The 21167-nt window shown below is 43.2% G+C and overlaps 1 protein-coding gene across 1 annotated transcript in view; it reads left to right on the top strand.

Moving 5' to 3' along the window:
- The first annotated feature begins 17537 nt into the window (after positions 1 to 17537).
- IDUA (alpha-L-iduronidase) overlaps positions 17538 to 21167 on the top strand; it is a 45842-nt gene continuing 42212 nt past the window's right edge. Inside the window, exons 1-2 of the mRNA XM_085043278.1 lie at positions 17538 to 17933; positions 20728 to 20868. Of these exons, the coding sequence (XP_084899404.1) occupies positions 17797 to 17933; positions 20728 to 20868 (278 nt within the window). The 5' untranslated portion in view covers positions 17538 to 17796. The remainder of the gene's footprint in view (positions 17934 to 20727; positions 20869 to 21167) is intronic.

Here is a 21167-nt window from a genome sequence, read left to right as displayed (position 1 = left end):
GCTGGCAAAGATGATCCTTATGGCAACACTTGAGCAAAAGAGCTGCTTTGCTATGGGGAGGAAGGGACTGGGGAAGCAGGCTGAATTTGGAGGCAATACCAATCATTAAGTAAGCAGATGGCAGGAGGGATTGTGTTGGTAAGACCCTGATTGAGTGGGTGCTGCCTTTGGGATAGGCTGAAGAGGAAGACAAAGTTCAAACTGAGCCAAGACAAGCGGCTGATGGGGCATCCAGATGGAGAATGCAGAGAGACCAGCTGAGGTACTGCCTCACCACAAGGATGCCAGCTGGAAGCAGAGCAAAAAGTCTGTGAATCATTGCTGCTTGGGAAGGTACCTAATTTAATCTAATATGAACTGGCCAAAAGAGGTGTCAAAATGCAAGGCTCAAACAGAAGCCTGTTCACTCTTCCTTTGCTCTCCTAGTGTGGAAGAAGAGGCTGATTTAGTCCTTTCACATGTGCTTTTACCCTCCAAGAACATATACACTCAGAAATAAAATCTCTGGCATCTCTGGTCTTTTTTCTTCAGGTAATGTGACTCAGGAAAAAGAGGCCAAGCAGTTTTCAGGGATGCACAAAATCTGCCCACTAAAATGGTTTCTAGCACATGGATGCACTTCACCACTGGAGCTTGATGTTGTAAAATGTGCATGGTATTGACAGTGAAAAAAACCAACAAGAGGACCCATTTGGAGGATTGCCTATGTACCCTGGAACTGAAGGCATGCACCCTGGTGCTGTTTGCAATCCTAATGACAGATCCTTTCGGAGTCAGGCTTAGGTTTGAACGGCTGATTTACCCCTCTAGAGCCAAGTGGTCCGTTGTTGGAGAGCTGTGTCTGACTTGTTGGTAGGCTTTGACAATGCAATGGATTAATCTGCAGTGGGACAAACACCTTTGTGACAAACATCTTTCCCATCATGAGATACTCATGCCCTGATCATCTGCTGAGAAGCCCCTGCATCCAGTGGAGAAGTTCACAGTTTGTCAACTCTTTGCTAAATACCACTAGGCAAGTGAGTTTGCACCTAGGGGCACCTGTTAACATTTTCCATTGCGGGTCTGGAAGCACTGGGGGGATCTGAACCACTTCTCATTGGTTTCTTGCCCAGGGCTACCTGTATATTAGCTTGGGGTTCTTGCCCTGAAACAGCTGAGTGGGACCTCAGCAGCATTCAATTTTATGTCTACTCTGCTACTTACTGCTTATGCAAGCAGACAGCTATAAGGGAATCAACAACTCATCTAGAGCTTGCTCCTCTCTGCATATTCACACACAGCACTTCCCTGGGCATGGGGCACCTACTGCTAGAAAAAGGGATGCCAGTGGAGGGAAACTGTAATGGGACAGTGGAAGTATCAGTCAAATCCCACCATCTTACTGATAGTTCCGAAGTCTGCCTTGGATATCTTGTGCATTTGCTAAATCAAGATAAATGGAACTCGCTAAAGCTCATAGAGGGAAGATGTCTGAGAATTGGAGATGCATAAACAGAGCAGGCAATTGAAGGACAAACTCTAAAGGCTGGAACATGAAGCTGCTTAGCTTAGGTTCTGAGTGATAAAGGAATAGTTTATTGTGCAAAGTTTATTTGTACTAGTGCTTTTTCCATGTCTGTGTTGCATGGGCAATTCATCATCGTGTGAAAACTGATGGTTTACCTTAAAACATTCCATTCTGATTCCTGGCATTTGGATACTGTCTCTTCCAGATCTTTCAAGACAATTGACTGTAGAAATAAAGCAGGCTTTTGGGCCACTCAAGGCTTTGCAGACATTCAGCAGGGAGGCAGAGGTCACTTGTGACAACCCTCTGAGGGAAGTGTTTGATCTCAGCAAGCCTGGTCTCGCAGTAGCACTCAACAAGAGATATTTTTCACAAAAGTAGTTGGGCAAAAGGGTCACAAATATTTATACCTTCTGGAGGGAAAAGCAGAATTCTATTCTGTGTTGTCAGAGTAACAAGTGCTACCCTTCACTAACAAGTGTTCGTCTATTACTAAGGCAGAGCAAATCATTGCTATGTTCTCCCATCTGAGATGGGAGATGTTTTTCTTGGTTACTCCTGCTCTGTTTCTGAACTGCATCCCCCCACCCCTATCTTCTCTCCCCATTTCAATTGGCAAATGATTGCCTTATGGGCTCTAGGTCTGTGCTCCACTTCTCACCTCTCTCACCCAGTATAATTTCCTACAGCTTCACAGAAGCAACACTGACAGCAGCACTTCTCCATCCCATTTTTATCCTTCTATGGAGTGAGTGCCATAGAGAAATGAAGACACAAAGCTTTTCCCAGGCCACTGGGAAGAACAAAGCATTGTATCATTGTTTCCTCTGACCTTCCAGTGTTATACATGCCTTATCTGTGACCATTGCAGTCTCATAGACATAAAAGATTGCTATTAATCTGTCTTAGCCCTGAGTACTGTTGAGTGCCCTGGTTTTTTTTGAGCTTCTGATATCACTGCAATAAATCAAGTTAATAAAGTATTTATCAGAAGAATATTAGGAATCCAGCTTTCACTGGCTTGTTGGAAGCTATTCAACTGTCACAGAAGCCCTTCCAGGTCACTACCCTTTGCTAAAGCATTAGTGCTGTCCAGCTTGCCAAGTGTCACACTTTGAACAGTACACTCACACTCCCTGCAGCAAAGCCTGGCTCTCACCCATGTGTAAGCCCCTTTGGCCTCTCTCATGGTCAGGGACCTCATGTGCCAACAGTGTTTGCTCTCTAATCCACCAGACACTGACCAGTGGCTTCCAGTGTGCAGGAGGTATGAAGCACGAGTGAAGATGGAACTTCAACAGCTACTGTGTGCAGAATAATGTGCTCATGCTTCAGGATCTTTTATATCAAGGATTTTTTTTAAAAAAAAAATTTTTGGTCAGATTTTAAATGATGTATGGGAAGAGACCTTGAAGCTTGCGTTAATTCTGGCATTTCCACAAACTGAGCACATGATTTCTTCAGTAGCTTGCTTTGTAATAAAGTCTTTTCCTAACTCTTCTTTTGTATTAAAGAGATTGAACCACAGCACCTCGAGTCTGCCCCTGCTTGCCCACGGATGAAATGGGCCGTCAGTAAGTCAGGCAGTCAATATACACTGAGTAGCCAAGTACATAAGTAGGGATGCCTATTCCCAATGATGCTGTCTGCTAAGCAGAGGTAGTTATCAGAGTACAGCACAAAGACATAGACACCAGAGATGCCTTTTCTCTTGAAGCCCAAAACGGAAATCACAAAATATTTTGAAGGAACTCTTAAGAGCTATAACAGAGAGAGACCAGCAGAATCTCTATGCACATAGTTGTGATATCAGCAATAACATAAAGCCCACACAAGCTTGAATAGGATCTTGTGGAAGCCACCAAATGCTATACTGACATCTGTTGTTCCTCCAGGGATGCTAGCACAGCCAACATTTTATTTCTAAGAAATTTAGCATTTCTTAAGTAGAGAAAAAAATAAATCAAGCAGAAGTGTAAATGGGAATGCTTAAAGGAATGCTATGACTTAACATCCTGAAAATGTTGCATTCAGTGACTGAAGAGGGGTGGCCCTCTTCATGTCCTTTCCCTGTGGTGAGGATAATGGTTAGAGTAGCAATATTTTTAGGGAAAATACAATAGTGTGATGAGTGGAAAGGGTAGGGTCTGAAATTGCATAGCCTAAAAGGGGTTAAGATGCAAATGCACAAGTTTTAGCCCTTATGAGTTCATGAAATAACAGACTATTGGAGAGAGCAAGTAACTCAAACACCATGTGAACAGAGCACACCTAACAGTGTTCTTGATCCAACAATTCAAGCTTATGGTCATACAGTCTGAGGCTGTATTCTAGTGGACTGAAACCAAACCTTGACAATGTTTTAGCAAATTTATGGGTGTGTTCCAAAGAAATAATAAAATCCATGGAGAACTTGGTGGTTGGGGAATGAAAAACTAAGCGGGGGAAAAAGAGTCCTTAAACTAATTAGTGTGGAAAATAATTGATAAAGAAGGGCCATAGCTGCCATTAGGGAAATGGACTGGTCAGTGAACTGGAGGAGTGATGAAATGTTATTTTCTGTGCGTGTTTCTTTTCCCTCCACACTTCCATTACCTCAACAGCTGTGACTATTCCTCTTTCACCCGTTTAGATCCCTAAGGGGTACAACACAGCATATGTAGAAGTTAGGCAGGAGCTGTGTGTATCTATGGTGATTAGTGAACTAACATAAATGTGCTGACTAACCATGTGGCTACTTCCAAATGAGACATATAGTCTTGTCTGTTGTTCCTTCAGCTGAGACAACTCTCATTTGGGTTGCTCCCTTTAAGCAGTTTTTGATTCACAACAAATTTGCAGAGACTTAATTTTCTTTAAAATTCATTAAAATTGACCTTTGGAAGTATCAGTGAGAGGACAGAAAAATATGTGACAAAAAATATTGTTTGAACAGGAAGCAGGGCTGAAATAACAGTTCTATTCTTGCTTCAACCATTAGCAACATGCATAGAAAACAAAACCATCAGATGGGAATTATGTTAAATATAGTATCTGTCCTAAGTTTTATCCAAAATGTGGAATAGGAAGAACACCAGATTGAAATCTTCTCAAATAAGGTCTATCCCTGGGATATTTGAGCCCCAACATATCCAAGTGCAGCAGAAGTAACAAGCCTTTTACTGCATGGTGAAAAAAACACTGCATCCATATATGTAATTAAGTATCAGATTTGGGATAGAAACCTAAAAACTGCATCACGTCTGGACCAGGAAACTTGACATTCCTGTGCCACTAACATTCTGTAGAGAAGCTAAGTAAGGGGAAAAGTTTTGCCAGGTTGGATAGCGAAGTAAACCCTTTCACTTTGCTGATGCTGGAGCAAAGCCTTAGCAATGTTCCAGGTAATCTGAAAGTCGAGCTCCCAGCAGGCACCCCATCCAATAAAAAAACAAATGCCATTTGAGAGAACTTGTAAATGTATGAGGTGAATAATCCACATCTGCAGGAATTCTGGCATTCACTTCTCAGATTTACCCTGTAATGAAATTAATCAATGCCCCTTTGATATCTATGGTACCTTGGCCTGAAATCTGAAGAACTTTCCCAGATGATGACAAATTTGAAGGACACAGCTTCTTCTTGTGTAGAAACTTCTATACATATCAAAAAGAGGTTGTAAGCTTTGTTTGAAAATTCCCAAGACTTCAGTCCTTACTCCTTATTCTGGAACACTGGAATGATCTACTAATGTTTCTCTTAAAAACTCTTCATGTCCAATTCTCCAACATTTCCCAGGGCATTACAACATTTTAAGGACACTGCAAGAATGTTTGCACATGTAAAAGGGTTTGTATATGTTAAAGACATACTCAAAATTTGTGTGGGAACTTGCCTTATTAAATGCAAACAAGTGGAAAAAAATCTGAACAGGTGATGGAAGTTTAAGTAATCCTGTTTGTTTCAGAGTTTGTGAGATGCTTTCATCCTTAGTGTCCCATAGATTTTGAAGAAACTGTCTTGTTTGGGATAATCTGTGCATGGTTTTGGGAGTATTGTTGATCCCTAGTGATTAGTGAAAATGTAACTTTTTAAAACTCTGCTTATTCCCTTTTTGCTCCTAAAGAAAATATCAACACTCTGGAACAAGAAAAGTAGTAGTAAAAGTGTTTGTGTCTCAGAGAATCCAGTATTTCCCTCTCTGCCTATTTTCCCAACCCATCACTAAAGGTTTCTCAAAGTTTCTTAAAGCCAGTGGGCAATGAGGATGCAGTCACGTAATGCATGGGCAGCCAAATATCTGTGTCAAAAAAGTTCCAGTGTAAAAAAGATTCACTTTGCAAGAAGCACAAACACACTGATAGATAGACAACCTCCAAAGGAGTCAGTTTCTAAACTGGCATGAGAGGCAAGGCAAGGAGGAAAAGAACCTCAATGGTCACATGAACAACTGGAATAGCCAAAGCACTGAGCAATCAGGGAGTCACTAAAAATTGAACACGAAAATGTGGGCTTCAGTGCACTAGCCACTAAGAGATACTTTCTGGACAATCAGGCATATTCACAATCATAATTTCATCTGAAAATAAGCCTCTTTTTCTGTTTTCATCGGATTTCACAGGTCAGGAGGAGCCCTTCTGGTAAAAACTATGGACAAAAGTGCTCGAGAAATTTTAGAGCAAAATCAACAGCAGAAACAGGCAGGAACTTAGTCAGACAGACCTCAGTAGTCCTGTAAAGATTTCATGTGGAACTCAGAAACTGCGTAAATGTTTTTCTTTAGACTCTATCAAAACCAATCAAAGCACGCAGGTTGAGAGCAGCACTGCTACCAGATCCTTAACACACAATAAAGCCTATTAAGTGTGCTTGAATTTTCCATCAGCAGACCTTTGTCAGAATTCTTCACAAGGGACATTTATCCCCTCCAGAAGGAGGTTGTGCAAGTCTCTGTAGAATTTTGTTCTCTTTGAAAGAGAAAATTGTTATCTCAGTGCTAAAAATGAGTCTGCACTGTGCCACAGAACTTGTACTCAGGTTGTGCTGACACAACTTGGCAGAGCTATTTTAAATAGCCCAGATCTACTTACCTGAGTCATTCCTACAGTTTATCAGAAAATCATGCAGATTTTCATGAGAAGTTTTTATTTCCTTTTAGGTAAATTAAGAAAAATTAACTAAAGGAGTATTTGGCCAAACCCAAACTCTCTGACAGAGCTCCTGGTGAGTGGAAGCATGCTATGACTGCAATTACTTACAAGGCTCCCAGAAGAGCAGGCAGCTAAGTGACATCTACCATGAAATCTCATCGTGACATACCTCCTATGTGAAATATTTCAACTGTCAGTTGATTTGAATGAGGGACAGGGAGAGGAATCTTTTATCCATAGAAAATGGTGCCATCCTTCTATAAGCCGAACCACTCAGACAAAAATCCATTTCCTTAGCAGAGAGTATTTTTAATCCTTTTAAAAACCTAATATCTGAACCCCTCTAATTCTTTACTTAATTGATGGCTCTCAAATGAAGTTTTCTGAGGAAAAGACTGCTGTGGGACTAAAATTGACAGAATTTAAATTGGCAGCAGCATAATCAACAAAGAGACTGCAGTGTAAGTGACCAAAGCTCCAGAGGTCCTGAAACATGATTTTTTAACCTTTTGGGGCTGGCTTAAGTTTGCATCTGGAATGAGAGCACTTCAAGTCTGCCAAAGTAGACTAGCAGCCCTTTCCAATTTAAATGGATAATGAATCAAGATCCAAATATTCTAGTAATTCAGAAAGAGAAAAGGAACACCTCATCCTCTGTCATATGAAGAGCAATCCTGCTACAAAAAGTACTTTTGTAACTGAAGGCACAAATGGAAACATTCAGGTTAACAAGAACCAAGTGGCAAGATCCTGCTTTTGGTAGGTCAGTGGAATTGTCCATCTCTCCTTATGGATAACTTTCTATTAGTGAAGGAGGCATGAAGCCATCAGTAAAGCTGACTGACTCCGCTTTATATAGCACAGCTTTACATTTGTTAAATTACTGTCTGACAGCTACAGAGTTCTGTACACTTCATTTAATGCATGGCTTTGTGAACCTCATGAGTTCTGACATTTCTAGGACAGGCTGAGCCATCAATACCTCTTGTGCCTCTGGCCAGAAAGTGTAAGGAGAAAGCCTGATGTCATTATGGTCAGAAACCATTTTTTCTTTTGTGCTCTGAAAAAGCTTTTGGACGGAATATCAGCAACCTCATAATGGGCATTGTGACTGAGAGAGGGAAGAAGTGAAAAAATTAATTTGAAACATCGTCTGCTTTAGTTACACAAGTATTGCCACTAGCTATTATCTAGCAAGGCAGTGTCTGAAGAGGAAAGGCTTCAAGTTTTGTACATAGCCTTAGGATTAAAACACAAGTGTTTGGTGATCTGTTGCCAATGCCACAGACTTTGTGGTGCAATTTTAGGTTTAGCCAGAGCTGAGATATTCCTGCCTTTGCTTCAGGGAGAAGTAGATAGTCTGATTAATGGGGATTAATTCTGAATAATTTTAGCTATCCATTAATGAAGTGTCCATTTCAAGGCTTTCTCTGTTATCAGTAACAGAAGATTTGCTGCTGCAGAGCTTGACTTCAGAGACATCTCAGAGCCTTTTCTGCAGGGACTAGTTAACTCTGCCTTCTGGGTTGTTTAGGTTGGACTAGCTAGATCTCATCCTTCCCCCCATTGTTTGATCTGGCACAAGAGAATAACAGTGTTTTGCCTCTCAGATCTTCTCTGGGCTCTGAGACTGGCACAGAATCCATTTGCTGTAACACCCAACACCCTCTAAAATTTGAAAAGTAGGCAGTAAGAAGGAAGATGTTCAGATGGATAATAATCAGGGTAAATTTACATGAATAATGAGAATATTCTTGTTTTTTATGGAGAAAACTGGGTGACAGAAGGTGGGGGGGGAGGGGGAAGACAATTCCTTTGCAGGTATCCAGAGGCCGTGCAGCAGGTCCTATGTTGACTTTATATCATAGATGCCTTAAGGTATTGTTACTGCAATATTGCACATCTATGGTATTTGAGCTCATGACTCATCTTTATCAGTATCTAATAAAGCAAAAATTGGTGCAAAACATATGATAACAATCACCAACATAGTTGGGCAGCTGAGTGCTGTAACTAAGTATTTTGATTTGGTTTTTGTCAGAGCATCCAGTAACTCATTATTAAAAGCACTTTAAATCATCCTGCATTACCTGCGTAAGGAGGGATGTAAATACGAAGATATAATCGAAGCCAGAGCATGTGTTGAGCTGGGATGTGCATAAAAGGCCAGGTAAATGTCAACTGTCATTCATTCATACTATAAAAGATGCAGCATTGAATCTTTGAATCAAAGGTGAAGAAGGTAAATATAAATTGGCAGGACCCCCCATGGATTCAGGGTGCAAATTCAGTTATAACGTTCCAGGGCCAGAAGTGCAAACATTATGGGGAAAACACGATGAAGAGCAAAAACTGACACACAGCGTCAGCTGGGCATCACGGTATGTTGGTGCCATGTCAAACATCAGCACCAAGACAGGCAAGACTGTGTCAGTGATCGTCTGACATATTTACATTGCCAATGAGCTGCAGCTTGACAAGGAAGAGCAAAGGGTGATATTCCCTGAGCAGACCCATGAGAAATGAGCAGCACTGACAGCTAACATCTGCTGGAATTAAAGTGTTGCTGGCTCAGCCAATAGGATCCCCTTCTTTAGAGATGGCTAGAAGCTTTGCAGCTCAGAAGAGGTTAAAGTTTGCAAGAAGGTAAAAAAGGAAACAAAGTACATTGTTTTGCAAAGAGCAGGTCCTTTTCCTCTATGACTTCTATGAACAGTAGAAATTTTTCAGGTAAACTAATTTGTGCTTAAGTTCACTAATTTGTGGGGTTTTTTGAAGGTAGATTTCAAAAAGAAAATTGTTAGTTTTAGGAAGGGAAAACTATTAAAATTTAAAGCCAGTCTGATAAATACCTCTAGATTTTACTGCCTTGGTAGCCTGTACACACAGAATACTTTGTTACTTCTTACATAAATAGCTCTCAAAGATATTTCTCAGTTCTGTTTTGTTTCTCTTATTTCTACAGTTATTTCATCCTTCCAACTTCAACCCAAAAATCCCAACAACTTGAAAGAAATTTTTATCAGTATGGTTGAAGTTTGCAAAACACAAGCCAAAGAAGAGGATCTGGTTTGGAAAATATAGGTTTTAGTGCTGTTCCTTTGCATATCCTTTCCCCCAAAAAATCATCCTTTCTCACCCATTTGGCCAGGTAGAAACCGTAAGAAGTAAGATGGAAATCTGGGAGCAGCAAAAGAAGTCCCATGAAGAAAAATGAAGCCACCATGCAGAAAAATGAAGCCACCATGCAGAAAAAGGATAATGCGGGATGTCATCACTCTAAGGAAACCTGTTTGCAGACAGCAACCACTGATTGACAAGAAATTGAGAGCTGACTCTCTTGGTAAGAGGAATATTTATCTGTGTGTTTGTGTCTGTGCATGCATATACATTTTTACTAATCATGTCAATAGGTAATGAAGGCCCTAAGAATAGGTGCAAGGAAATGGATGCACTGTGTTAATCTCATCCCTCCAATGGTGCTATTCTGTCCAGATTAGGCTACATCACAGCACGTAGTGGTACAGAAGCATACACCCATAAAATCCCAAATGAGTGTGCAACACTCATATCTGCTGAGCTGCTAAATGTGCTTTGGGCTCTGGAGGAAAGCAGTTATCCTCCAGTTCAATGAGTTCACCAGTCCATTTTCAGAAGGAAGTGAAACTGGGAATTCTAAATGTGCAGAAGAATTCACATATTCTATGTGGGAAGCAGCTGCAAACTCCTGAAGCTGAATGACCTTGTGCACTGTTTTAATACATTGTCTGAACTCATTTTAACATGCATGATTTGGAGAGCTCTCTTCCCTGAAAAAGAGTACTCAGTAAACTTGAGCACACCCACTCCTCCACTGTGCAAATGACAAAACCTTGCGTCAGAAGCTTTCCCATGAATTATCTACCCACAATTATAACCTACACCTTCTCCTTGAATGGAAACCTGTGGGCAAGCACACCAACAATTTTTCAAGCCATGCAACAAGTCCACCTTACTTTAGCTTGGGCACAACTGTGCCCACATATTTTCAGGGTTACTTGTTTCTTTCACTCTGCATCAGGCTAAGCATGGCTTATAAGGCTGAGCTGCAAACCTCAGGCTTTTCACATGACAGTACTGTGTGTTTTAGCAGACTGCTACTATTACAAAAAGCCTCTAGAGAGCACTGTATAAAATGGTGAAGCAGCTGGCAAGAGGCTGCTGCCCTGGGACTGGTCATTGCTTCCGCAGAAGGATGGGCTTCATGGAGAAGCTGTATGAAATGCTGGCATGAATATTGTGCACTATCATTTGAAATGGCAGTGAAATGGGGACGTTATCACAAACTGTCATTATTTATTTATGGCTTGTGTACAACTGTGCCCACAGGTAAATCTGTCGAGATTCAACAGCTGTTATAAGACAAGTAGTGTAGGGGAAGATATATGACAAAGAATTATATGCAAGTACCTAAAGGAGATGCACAGCCATTTCACAGACAGCTTGAGATTGTCCACCTCTGAAGGGCTAAGGGCATAGATTTGTTTTGGTCTTGCAAGGCAGTGCACCTGCAGAGCTGCCCAATAGCTGAAGCTGTTGATACCTCTTCCTCTCTCTCTCTCCCTGCTAGTACCTTACCAGATGATGCCCAAACACTGGGAGAGTGCAGAAAGGCTTTCACCAGCCTTTCACAGTGCACTGCCAAGGCCATGCTAAGACAGCGGAGGCATCTGCCATCCCCTATACAGCTTCAGAGAAGTGAGAGTTAGTGCTACTTCTTGATGGGGAGAACTGTGTAAACCCATGAAACAAAAATATTCCAAGTCCTGCACTGCTGAGAAAATATCTCTGAAGCACAGCTCCTCTTCTAATGCACTAGCATTAAACCTTTACAAAACAAGTAAAACAGCTTAATAAATTATTAGGCAAAGTATTTCCAGTGGCTTTTCCGAACTTTATTCCTTCAGTTTCTAAGTATCACTTAGTGACCTGTAACTCTGCTCTATTCTGCAGTTCATGACTAAAATAGAAAGGCTGCAAAGCTACAGGGAAGATACTGATGGACAGCTCTGCAAATTGTTCCAGCTGAACCATAAAACTGTCAAACAAATGATACAAGTTAGTTGTGATGGCCCTGTGCCTCCCAGAAATAAAGTGAGTCCTTAATGGAAGACTTTAGTAAGGAATTAAACATTAATTAGAGCTTATATGAGATAGACATAAAAGAGACTAGAGACAAACCACAGCTTTGCTGTAGCAATAGTAGAATGAAAGATAGAGCATTTATTTTTGAACTTTGGCTGACTGGTTATAAGCAATAAGGCTGAGAAGATCATATGACAGAAAAAAACCATCTTTATTCCTTGAAGGGGGTAGTGGCCCACTGTCCTCAGTTTTCTTTACTTACTTCACAAACACAATGCTGTGAGAGCACTTATGTTCTCTGTTATTGACATGCTTCATAACTGGAAAAGCTTCTAATAGGTTGTCTCACAAGCTCATATGATAGCCACAGGAAGTCTAACATGGAAATTAAGGCTATACTTGGTGTCAAAGCGGCAAATAGCTCTTGTAAAGGAGACATATTTTTAACTGAGTACATCTGAGCACATCTGAGTACATCTGAGTACATCTGAGTACATCTGAGTACATCTATTTAGACAAAAAGAGCCAATGCAAGCTTTCCAGAGGACTCACAGAAGGGCCATTCTGATTTTTCTAGAGGATTCTCTAATTTGTTATTATTTTTGCCTCTTCCTCTCCACAGCCCACACAAAACATCAGTTACAATCCATGTCCTGTGGAACAAACAAGTGAGGATGTGTACATCCTGTGCCTTTCCATTTTGGTGGCAGCCTTCCAAATGTGTATTTATTAACTGTTGACTGGCATCTAACCTGAACATAAAGTTCCATACATGAGTCAACTTTCATATTAGCACAACCAGCATCACAGATTTCCAAAACTTGCTTTCAGACTGAATACAGAAGACTTAATTCTAATTCACAAAAAAAGTGTGTCTTGGAATCTGTTTACTGAGCACTATGGCATATGACAAGTTAACTGATCAATTAAAAACAGCTATATAAATAATAAATATTCCCATCTGAATCAGCTGCAAAACAAAAGCTGGCATGAATCTTGCAGCATTTGGGAACTGTAACCATAGTTCAAAAATTTGCTCCTGCCCAGATAGCAGTGACTGATTACAACTTCCACTGGTTTTGTACCATGAAATGCAATTCAGTGCTGAGAAATGTCCACTGCTTAATGGTCTTTGCATGGTAGTACGCAGCACTACTGGTGCTGAACCATAGAATTTGAAAGTTTCCCTTCTGGTCTTCAGATATTCCCACTCATGCAGAAGAAAGGTGCTGACAGAGGATAAAACAGATCCACCAACCCTTCTCATCCAGCCCCAGTGCACTGACAGTATCAGAGAGTTGCAGACAGTGTGATCTTCTCCTACAACTATAGCCCAGATCTTTGAGAAGCCAGGGTAGTCAGGAGAGGTGCCTGAGGACTGGAAGAAACCAAATATCATCCATCTTCAGAAAGAGCAAGAAGAAGGACCCAGGGAAATACTGGCTAGTCAGTCTCACCTCCACCCCTAGAAAGGTAACAGAGCACTTCATTCTGGAGGCCATCTCTATCCACATGATGACAAAAAGATGACCGGGGTAGTCATCATGGATTCACTGCAGTGAAATCATGCTTGGCCAACGTTTTATGATGAAACAAAGACCTGAATGAATGAGTTGATGATCAGGATGAGATGATGATCCTGATCAAGAAGATGATCAGGAGTAGTCAGCACGGATTCACTAAAAGGAAATCATGCTTGGCCAACCTTTTATTATGTTTTATTATGAAACAAAGATCTGAGAGAATGAGGGAAGAGCAGGTGATGTTTTCTAACCTGGCTTCTTTTTAAATGAACTTGGCAGATCAATTTGTGGAAATCAACTTCCCATGCTCTATCCACCCTGTGTACTGATGCCAGTTCTAGGAGTAAAGACAGTACCAAAGACTATTAAGTTTTGAGGGATAAATCTGTTCTTGCCTCCACATTCAGCGTCCCTTCCTCAAAGCAAGAGGTGGAATGTGCTCTGTCCATATGTAAATATATACAAATCCTCATTCCACCAAAGGACTTAAAGGAGTTGTAACAGAAACAACTATGAGGTATGCCATACAAAAACACGGTAATTTTTACCCTAAGGATCTGACGCAGCCAAACTGAGGAGATAAGGTAGCTTGTCAGAAGGATGCAAGGCAGTGTATTATCCTCAGCTAACCACCATAGTGCTGCCTCTCTTCTACCTGACTCCAGTCATAACAGATGTGACTGCCATGGTAACATCAATGTCATTCTCTCTGGTAGCTCTGCAACACTCTTCCTACATTCTAAAATAAATTTTGCTATGGGCAAAAGGGAATACCGATTATATGTGGAGCTCAGAATTTATCGTTTGTCTGAATAGGGTCTCAACAGTCTAACTAAAATTCAGGAGGTCACTAGCTTTAGTTCAGTTACAGTGGAACCAACATTCTGAAAACAAGAGCGAGACTGATACACATTAAATTCCTACATCTATCTCTTTTCTCTGCCCTTAAGTTTTGCCCACCTCTGTCCTTCCTGAGACTCAGGAAGGACATAAGCTCTCCCCAAGCAGGAAGTGGGTTTCACACCAAGTCCTTGGCATGCCAATTTCTTCATCAAATGTAGGCTCTTGGTCATTGTAGTCTGGTTGCCTGAGCCCCATTTAGGGCTATTTTGGATGTTTTCTTAACATCTATTTTGCTTTCATTAGTTTCCAGCTAAACTTTTGACACTCAGACAGAGGGTTCTTCTTTGGTCAGGGACAGTCGAGTAAATCCAGAACTTTACAACTGGCAGTAAAATCTTTCAGATTTATTTCTCTCCCAAATTAAGAGCAGCTGGAATACATACTAGCCTCAGGCCCAATACCCCAGTCTTCCTGAAGTGAAGAAACTGGTACTTAACCCAGTACAGGAAGAACATTGCATCTTTACATCTATGAGTGGTCCTTTCCATCTATAAGAACTAAATATTGTCACTGTTTGCAACACAACCTTCCCCCTCTAATCCAGGAGCCCCAACTCAGAGGGGCTTCAACCCCTACTCAAGCTGTCTTGCACAAATGCTGATATCAGCACCACCTACATCTGGCCACAGACCTTTGATCTAGGCTCTGATTCGCAGATTGACTTCCCAGTTTGGCCCCAAAATTGTCCTGTCATGGTATTTGTCTGGTCCAAATTTGATGACCTGGACTCTGGGCTGACCACATTTGTCACTCAGCACCTGCCTTGCTCCTTGGTTCAGAGGCAGTGGATGGGGCTGGTGATGAGGCTGCCAGTCTCCTCAGGGATAAGATGGCCCTTGCTGCGGCCTGTCATGTTTTATCTTTGATGCTAGTTACTGAGCTAAGCTGAAAAAGTTTAGGCAACAGTCACACAACTATCAAACAACCCTTAGCAGAGCTAAAACAATCTTGGGCTGAGACAAGTGCTGAGACAAAACATTGTCAGGCTGATGTGAAGCCCTCAGCCTAACAGTCATAATGACACAACTAGATGGACCAGGTTACATCTGAAGACAAAAATAGTTGTACAGTGCTGATTCGCAGCAAAACAACCCCCTTGAGTCATGTTCAACCACAGTGGAATAGGTGACTCCTGGGTGATAAGGTCCATGTTCCTGGAAAAATGAGAGAGCATTTAACAAGTAACCCTAGGCTACATGCACTGGCTGAAATATACTGAGACATCACAAATGCAGGGAGATGTCAAATCCTGCCCTTGCATGTAGACAGCTTTGGGATATTAAAGATATGCACATGGATGGTGTCAAGAATTTGAAGCACTCACTTAATACTTGCTAAATTTATTGTATTCAGCAGAGGTGATAGAAGACCTCCTAATCACCTCTTAAGTAAACTAAGTAATGAGGAATTAAGCACTTGTGAAGGGCTGAGAAGTATCTTCATCACTCTGAGTCTGCTTGCATCTACCCAGACTATGTTATATACCAGCAGTTGCCCTCCTCTCACAGAACACCTCAGCTACGAAGTCCAGAAAGCCCATTGGAAAAACATGAAACATTTCTGAAACAGAAACAAAAAAATCTGAAGCTCTTGAGAGGAAATGGCATATCCTGCACTACACAGCAGAGTAACGCACCCTGTTCTCTCCTATACAACTGACCAACCCTTGATAATCTCATGAAACTCTAGGATGACATGTCCCAGGCACCTTCAAGCTTTCAAGCTCCCTCAGGAGTGTACCCATGCTCCTGCATCACATACTACTTCTGTGGGGCTGAACACTGCAAGAAAACAAGTCTAGCACAGGCAATCACCACCAGAGAGCAGGTATTATGTCTGTGTGCAACCTGCACAGCCTGTTGGCAGAAATCTAGTGCTTGAGCTACTGCAGGTTTCGAGGCAGCACAGCACCACCCAGCTAAGGGGAAAGGCAACAGACAGCTGCAGGCCACATCCAGTTCAACTACTCATCCCAAAGGCTGGGAATTGACGAAGAAGGAAATATTGGGGCTACAAAACCCACCAGACCACGGGTAAAAGCTGCAACATTGTCATACACTGAGCTTTAAAAACAGGCCCTCCATAGGAAAAGCAGAACTAAGATCCATGCTGTGTTGCTGGTAAGACTCCTGATATGAGATATACATGCCTAATACCTTTAGTATGTTGCAGAGATATTATGAGCGCAGTGACAATTTGGTGATTGATATGGGTGTATAGAACCGCTACACTACTGAAAGAAACAGCATCACTTCAGAGTTAGATTTTACAATGCTGCCCATGGTATTGAAGGCACAGAAATCTATCCCCCTGGAGGGGAACCTAACAAAAGAGCAAGCTTGAGTGGGTACAAGGTCCTTCTCTCACGGATCACCCTTTCCAGCTGGCAAAATGCCATCAGCTCTCACTGAAGCCCAGGCAGCTGCACTCACCCAAAGGCAGCTGTTGTCCCAGCTGCGGGTGCAGCTAGCAGCACAGAACTGCATTCCCTGCCTGGAAGGCTTGACAAGATTCCCAAAGGCACAGTAGGTAAATGAGAATGATCCCGATCATGAGAGTCCCACCCCAGGGACTCCCACTCAGGTACACATGGTAACAAACAAGCCTTAAGAGAATCAAACTACAGGTTGTGTGTAACAAAGCACATTTAAAGCTCTTCATAAAATCATGGAATTAATAGAATGCTACGGTTGGACAGGACCCTAAACATCATCTACTGCCAACATCCCCCTCTCACGGGCAGGGATACCCCACCAGAGCAGGTCGCTCGAGGCCTTTTCCAGCCTGGCTTTGAACAATGCCTGGGGCTGGGGCATCCACAACCCTCCTGGGAAACCTGTTCCAGTGTCTCACCGCCTTCACAGCAAAGAATTTCTTCCCAATAACTAACCTACACTTCCCCTCTTTCAATTTGTATCCGTTAGTGTACGGAATTGAACAGCCCCGACTTTCCTAGCCTGCTGTAGGGGAGTTCTTCAGTCCCCTTGCAAACTTCACGGCCCTTTTCTGGACCTGCTCCAACATGTCCACGTCCTTCCTGTGCTGAGATCCCAGAACCGGATGCAGAGTTCCAGGTGGGTCTCACCAGAGCAGAGCAGAGGGGCAGAATCCCCTCCCTTCCCTGCTGCCCACACTGCTCTGGATGCAGCCCAGCATGCGGCTTGCTTTCTGGACTGAGAGCGCCCGCTCCTCTTTGCCACGGCGAGATCAATAAATTGTTTTACACGTAGCCAGCGGACACAACTCCCCCCTGCCCCTACGCTTTTCCGGGGAAGGAGGGCGGTTCCGCTCCGTCAGCGCGGCCTTCCCGCACGCCTGGCACACGGAGCGCGGGCGTGGCGGTGCGCACCGCCCCCGTGCGGGGCGCGGGAGAGGCGCAGCCGCCGCCGCCCGCCCCGCGGCACCGCCGCGGGGAGAGTCCCGGGAGCCGGCGGCGCCGGGACAGCGGCCTCAGCCCTGCGGGGTCGTGAGCAGCGCGGCGGCCAGCAGGCCCCCCGGCCTCGGGCTCCGGGGGGCGGGGGCCTCTCGGCCCCTGGGCGTGCCCTGGCGCGTCGGCGGCGGGCGGTGGTGGGGCCCCGCTCCGCGGCCCCGCGGCCCTCGCGGCGCCATGGGGCCGCTGCCGTGGCCGCTGCTGTGGCTGGTGCTGGTGCCGCTGGGCGCGGGCTCCGCGGCGTACGAGGTGTACGTGGATGCCCGGCGAGCCGAGCGGCCCCTGCAGCACTTTTGGAGGAGCACTGGCTTCTGGTAAGCGCGCACTGCCCGGCCTTGGGCCCCGACCCGCTGGGCAGGGGTTCTCTGGCCCTCAGCTCGGCTGCATGCCGCCCTCTCGATCCCCAGGGCGTGCGGACGCTGCCCTCCGGGATGAACGGAGGTTCTCCCGGGCTTGCTGACGTGGGATCAGAGGGCCCTTGCCTCCCTTGCTGCTTAGCCTGCTCTTGGACCAGCTCCACCAGTGTAGGGCGGGATGTGGGATGTGGCCAGTTAATGTGAACTGGCCAAAAAATAGGCCTAGTCGACATTCCTTCTCTCTCTGGCTTGCTTCCTTTCCCCCTTCGAACATACAAAGTTCTTCTTCCCCAGTACAGTACGTATGTTGATATTCAGAACTCATTTCCCTTTACTTTTGAGCGTTTCCATTGCCGAGGCCCCTAAGGGGCCCCAGGCAAAACTTGTGATAGTTCCAGTAGTACCAGACAAAAGACTGATAGTTCTAGGAGTTTGTTCTTGACAGACATTTTCCAGATGCACTGTCTTCACGATGCAGCCACTGGGTCAGGTTGACCTAAGTTTAGGGGAAGGCTGTGACCATGAAGCAATCTGAACTCCACCACTGTGTTCTGGTATTGATTTACTTCTTGGAGAGAGTCTGGTCTTGCTCAGCTAACTGGGGTTGGAACAGCCTTCAAGTTTTGTGAGATTCCTAAAGGCTTCTAGCAGGCATGAAAGCAAGAGATGATATATTCCACTGCCTTGCTTGTATCCTGTTTTAAACTGATTATGATCTCCTTCATTTGGGCATACAGTGGGTTAAATAACCCTTGTATGGAAAAGAGTTGCAATAGGGATGGAATCAGCATGTGCTTTGGAAAAAGGAATTTGTGCACTTTTTTTGTGTCATGCATAAAGGTACCATGAGACAAAACTTGAAAGATTTTTCTTTAGTTTTCCATTGTGGGGAAAACACAACAGGAGCTAAAATACATTCTGATGAAATGTTTGGGCTTTCAGGATTTTTTTTTCTTGTTAACTTTTTTTTTTTTTTTTTTAAATTTTGCTCACAGTGTTAGGAAACATTAATAAAAATCTGCCTTAAAAATATGTTTAACCCGTTTAAACTGCAGCCTATGAAACATCCATGGTATTAATTGTGTGAAAAGCTTTGAAAGCTGCAAACATGAAAGGCATGTGAGGGAAAGGCAGAGGAGCAGTAGCAGAGGCAGAGGCTATTCATGGGTCAGCAGTTACTCATTTATAACACCTGGCCAACACTGGTATTTCTGAAAATCCCTTGAAAGCTCACACAGTGGCACAACTGAATTCCAGCTGCTAAAGCTTCTTTTATGGGCAAGTGCACAGCTGTGGATCAGCAGCTGAGAAAGCCTGGAAGCAAGGCTTGGAGTACTCTTAGATGGGCACTGTGCACTGGGAATAGGAAAGGACAGACACGGATAGCACTGCTAACAAAACCCACTGTTCTGTCAGCTTTCTTCCGTATCTCGTCATGGTTTCTGCAAGATTTTTCTCTAACAGAGTGTGAATTTCAGAGTGTTTATTAACCTGGACTAAGCAAAAATAAATATCTTTGCCAGTATTGAATGGAAGCTGCTTTGAATTTCAGACTAGTATTGAAGCACTCCATTAGAACCTGATTGTTGACATTGTACTTATCCACTGGAACAACTAAAAAGACCAAAATGGCTGATACATTTTTAGTAAGAATGGAGCTCGTAATTTCTCAGTATCACTTGTGTAACTTGAAGCTGTCTTATAGAAATGGTTTTTAAGTGTCTTGTATGCTGGTGACATTACAGAGAGGGGCTCACATATACTAGGTGATTTGTAGTTAAAGCACAAGTCATGTCTTGCTGCAGTGCGAAGACACATGGATGTATTTTACCAAGCCTTAGGGACAGTGTTGTTTTATCCTTCTTGTAATACAAATTTTCATTCAGACTTTATCATTCAGACTGCACAATATGAGGAGGCTTTATGAAAGTCCCTAAGGGTGCCCAAACCCAGTGAACCATGCAGCATTCTAAGTTTCTGACTTGTGAAAGGTGGGGTTGAGATCTCCATCTTGTAGTATTTATCTGTGGAGATAGGAACAACAAAGATTTGCCACAGAGTAATGTTAATTTCAATGTATTAAGTAGACATCAAAGTCAAGTTAATATGATCATTGCTGTATAGCCATTAGCCTGTTAAACTGCTTGCAGAATCAAGCATAGAAACTTCAAACCACACACTCCTGTGCTGTCTTATGCTTAAGGGTGAGCTGAACCTGCCTGAAGGAATGTGAAGGCTCTGAGCGTCCAATTCTGTTTCTAACAAGTGTAGTAGCGTTCACAGCAGAGAAGGAATTGATGTCATTGCAAGAACTTCAGCAGAAAGGTCAAGCCCATATTTTTCTTACTGCAGACGTCAGCAGGTCTGATTTCCACTGCAAAGCCTAAAAGACACTGAGGTCCTTTATGGTAAGTTATTGAGAGACAAGGTGACTGTCACTGCATGGTTTCCTCAGGCCACGGCTGCCTGAGATTGCTGTCTATGCAGCACTGACTGCTGGCAGGGTTTTCCTTCCAGTGTGGCACTGAGATGCACCCAGGTTGTAATGTACTTTGCCAAATTACATGAAAGCCGGTTAGCCCCAAATAACCTGCAACTGCATTTTGCTTTCATCTCATGTTAGGCAGTACTCCTCATGCTGTGTAGGAATATGCAGGTGGTGTAGGGTTGTGGCACAGGAATTGTTGTATGCCCAGCGCAGCTATTATTTGATATTGCAATGTGTTTCTTTTCTGTCCATCTTTTCCTGAAGCCCTCCTTTACCTCACAGCCGTGCTGACTTGTTTGACCTGAGCAAAGACCAAGAGCTGAACCTTGCCTACATTTCTTCTGTTCCACATGGCGGCATTGAACAAGTTCGGATTCACTGGTTACTGGAATTAGTTGCTCTTAGGTAAGCAAACACCTCATGTCAAAGTTTGGGAATATGTGACATATTAAAGGGTCTGACACATGCTCTCTTTGGTATTTATCTTAGCCTAATTGCAAGCTGGGCATGCCTTTGCTTCCTTGGAAGTCAGCTAAGTTCCAACAGATGGGAATCATTCTGGATTTTTATGAGATTAAGAAAGAGACAATCTCTATTGAGAAGCTGAGAGACTAGGAAGATTGCTTACTTTTTAGTCCTTTAATTTTGGAGATGTGATAGAGCAAAAAAGTCCCAACAAAGGTTGATGCAAGCCTTACTGAGAG

This window comes from Lichenostomus cassidix, chromosome Z (assembly GCF_008360975.1).
Source record: "Lichenostomus cassidix isolate B80296 chromosome Z, HeHo_3.0, whole genome shotgun sequence".
Taxonomy (NCBI): Eukaryota; Metazoa; Chordata; class Aves; order Passeriformes; family Meliphagidae; genus Lichenostomus; species Lichenostomus cassidix.
The sequence above is the reverse complement of the archived record's forward strand: the minus strand, read 5'-3'. Positions and strand labels throughout refer to the sequence as shown.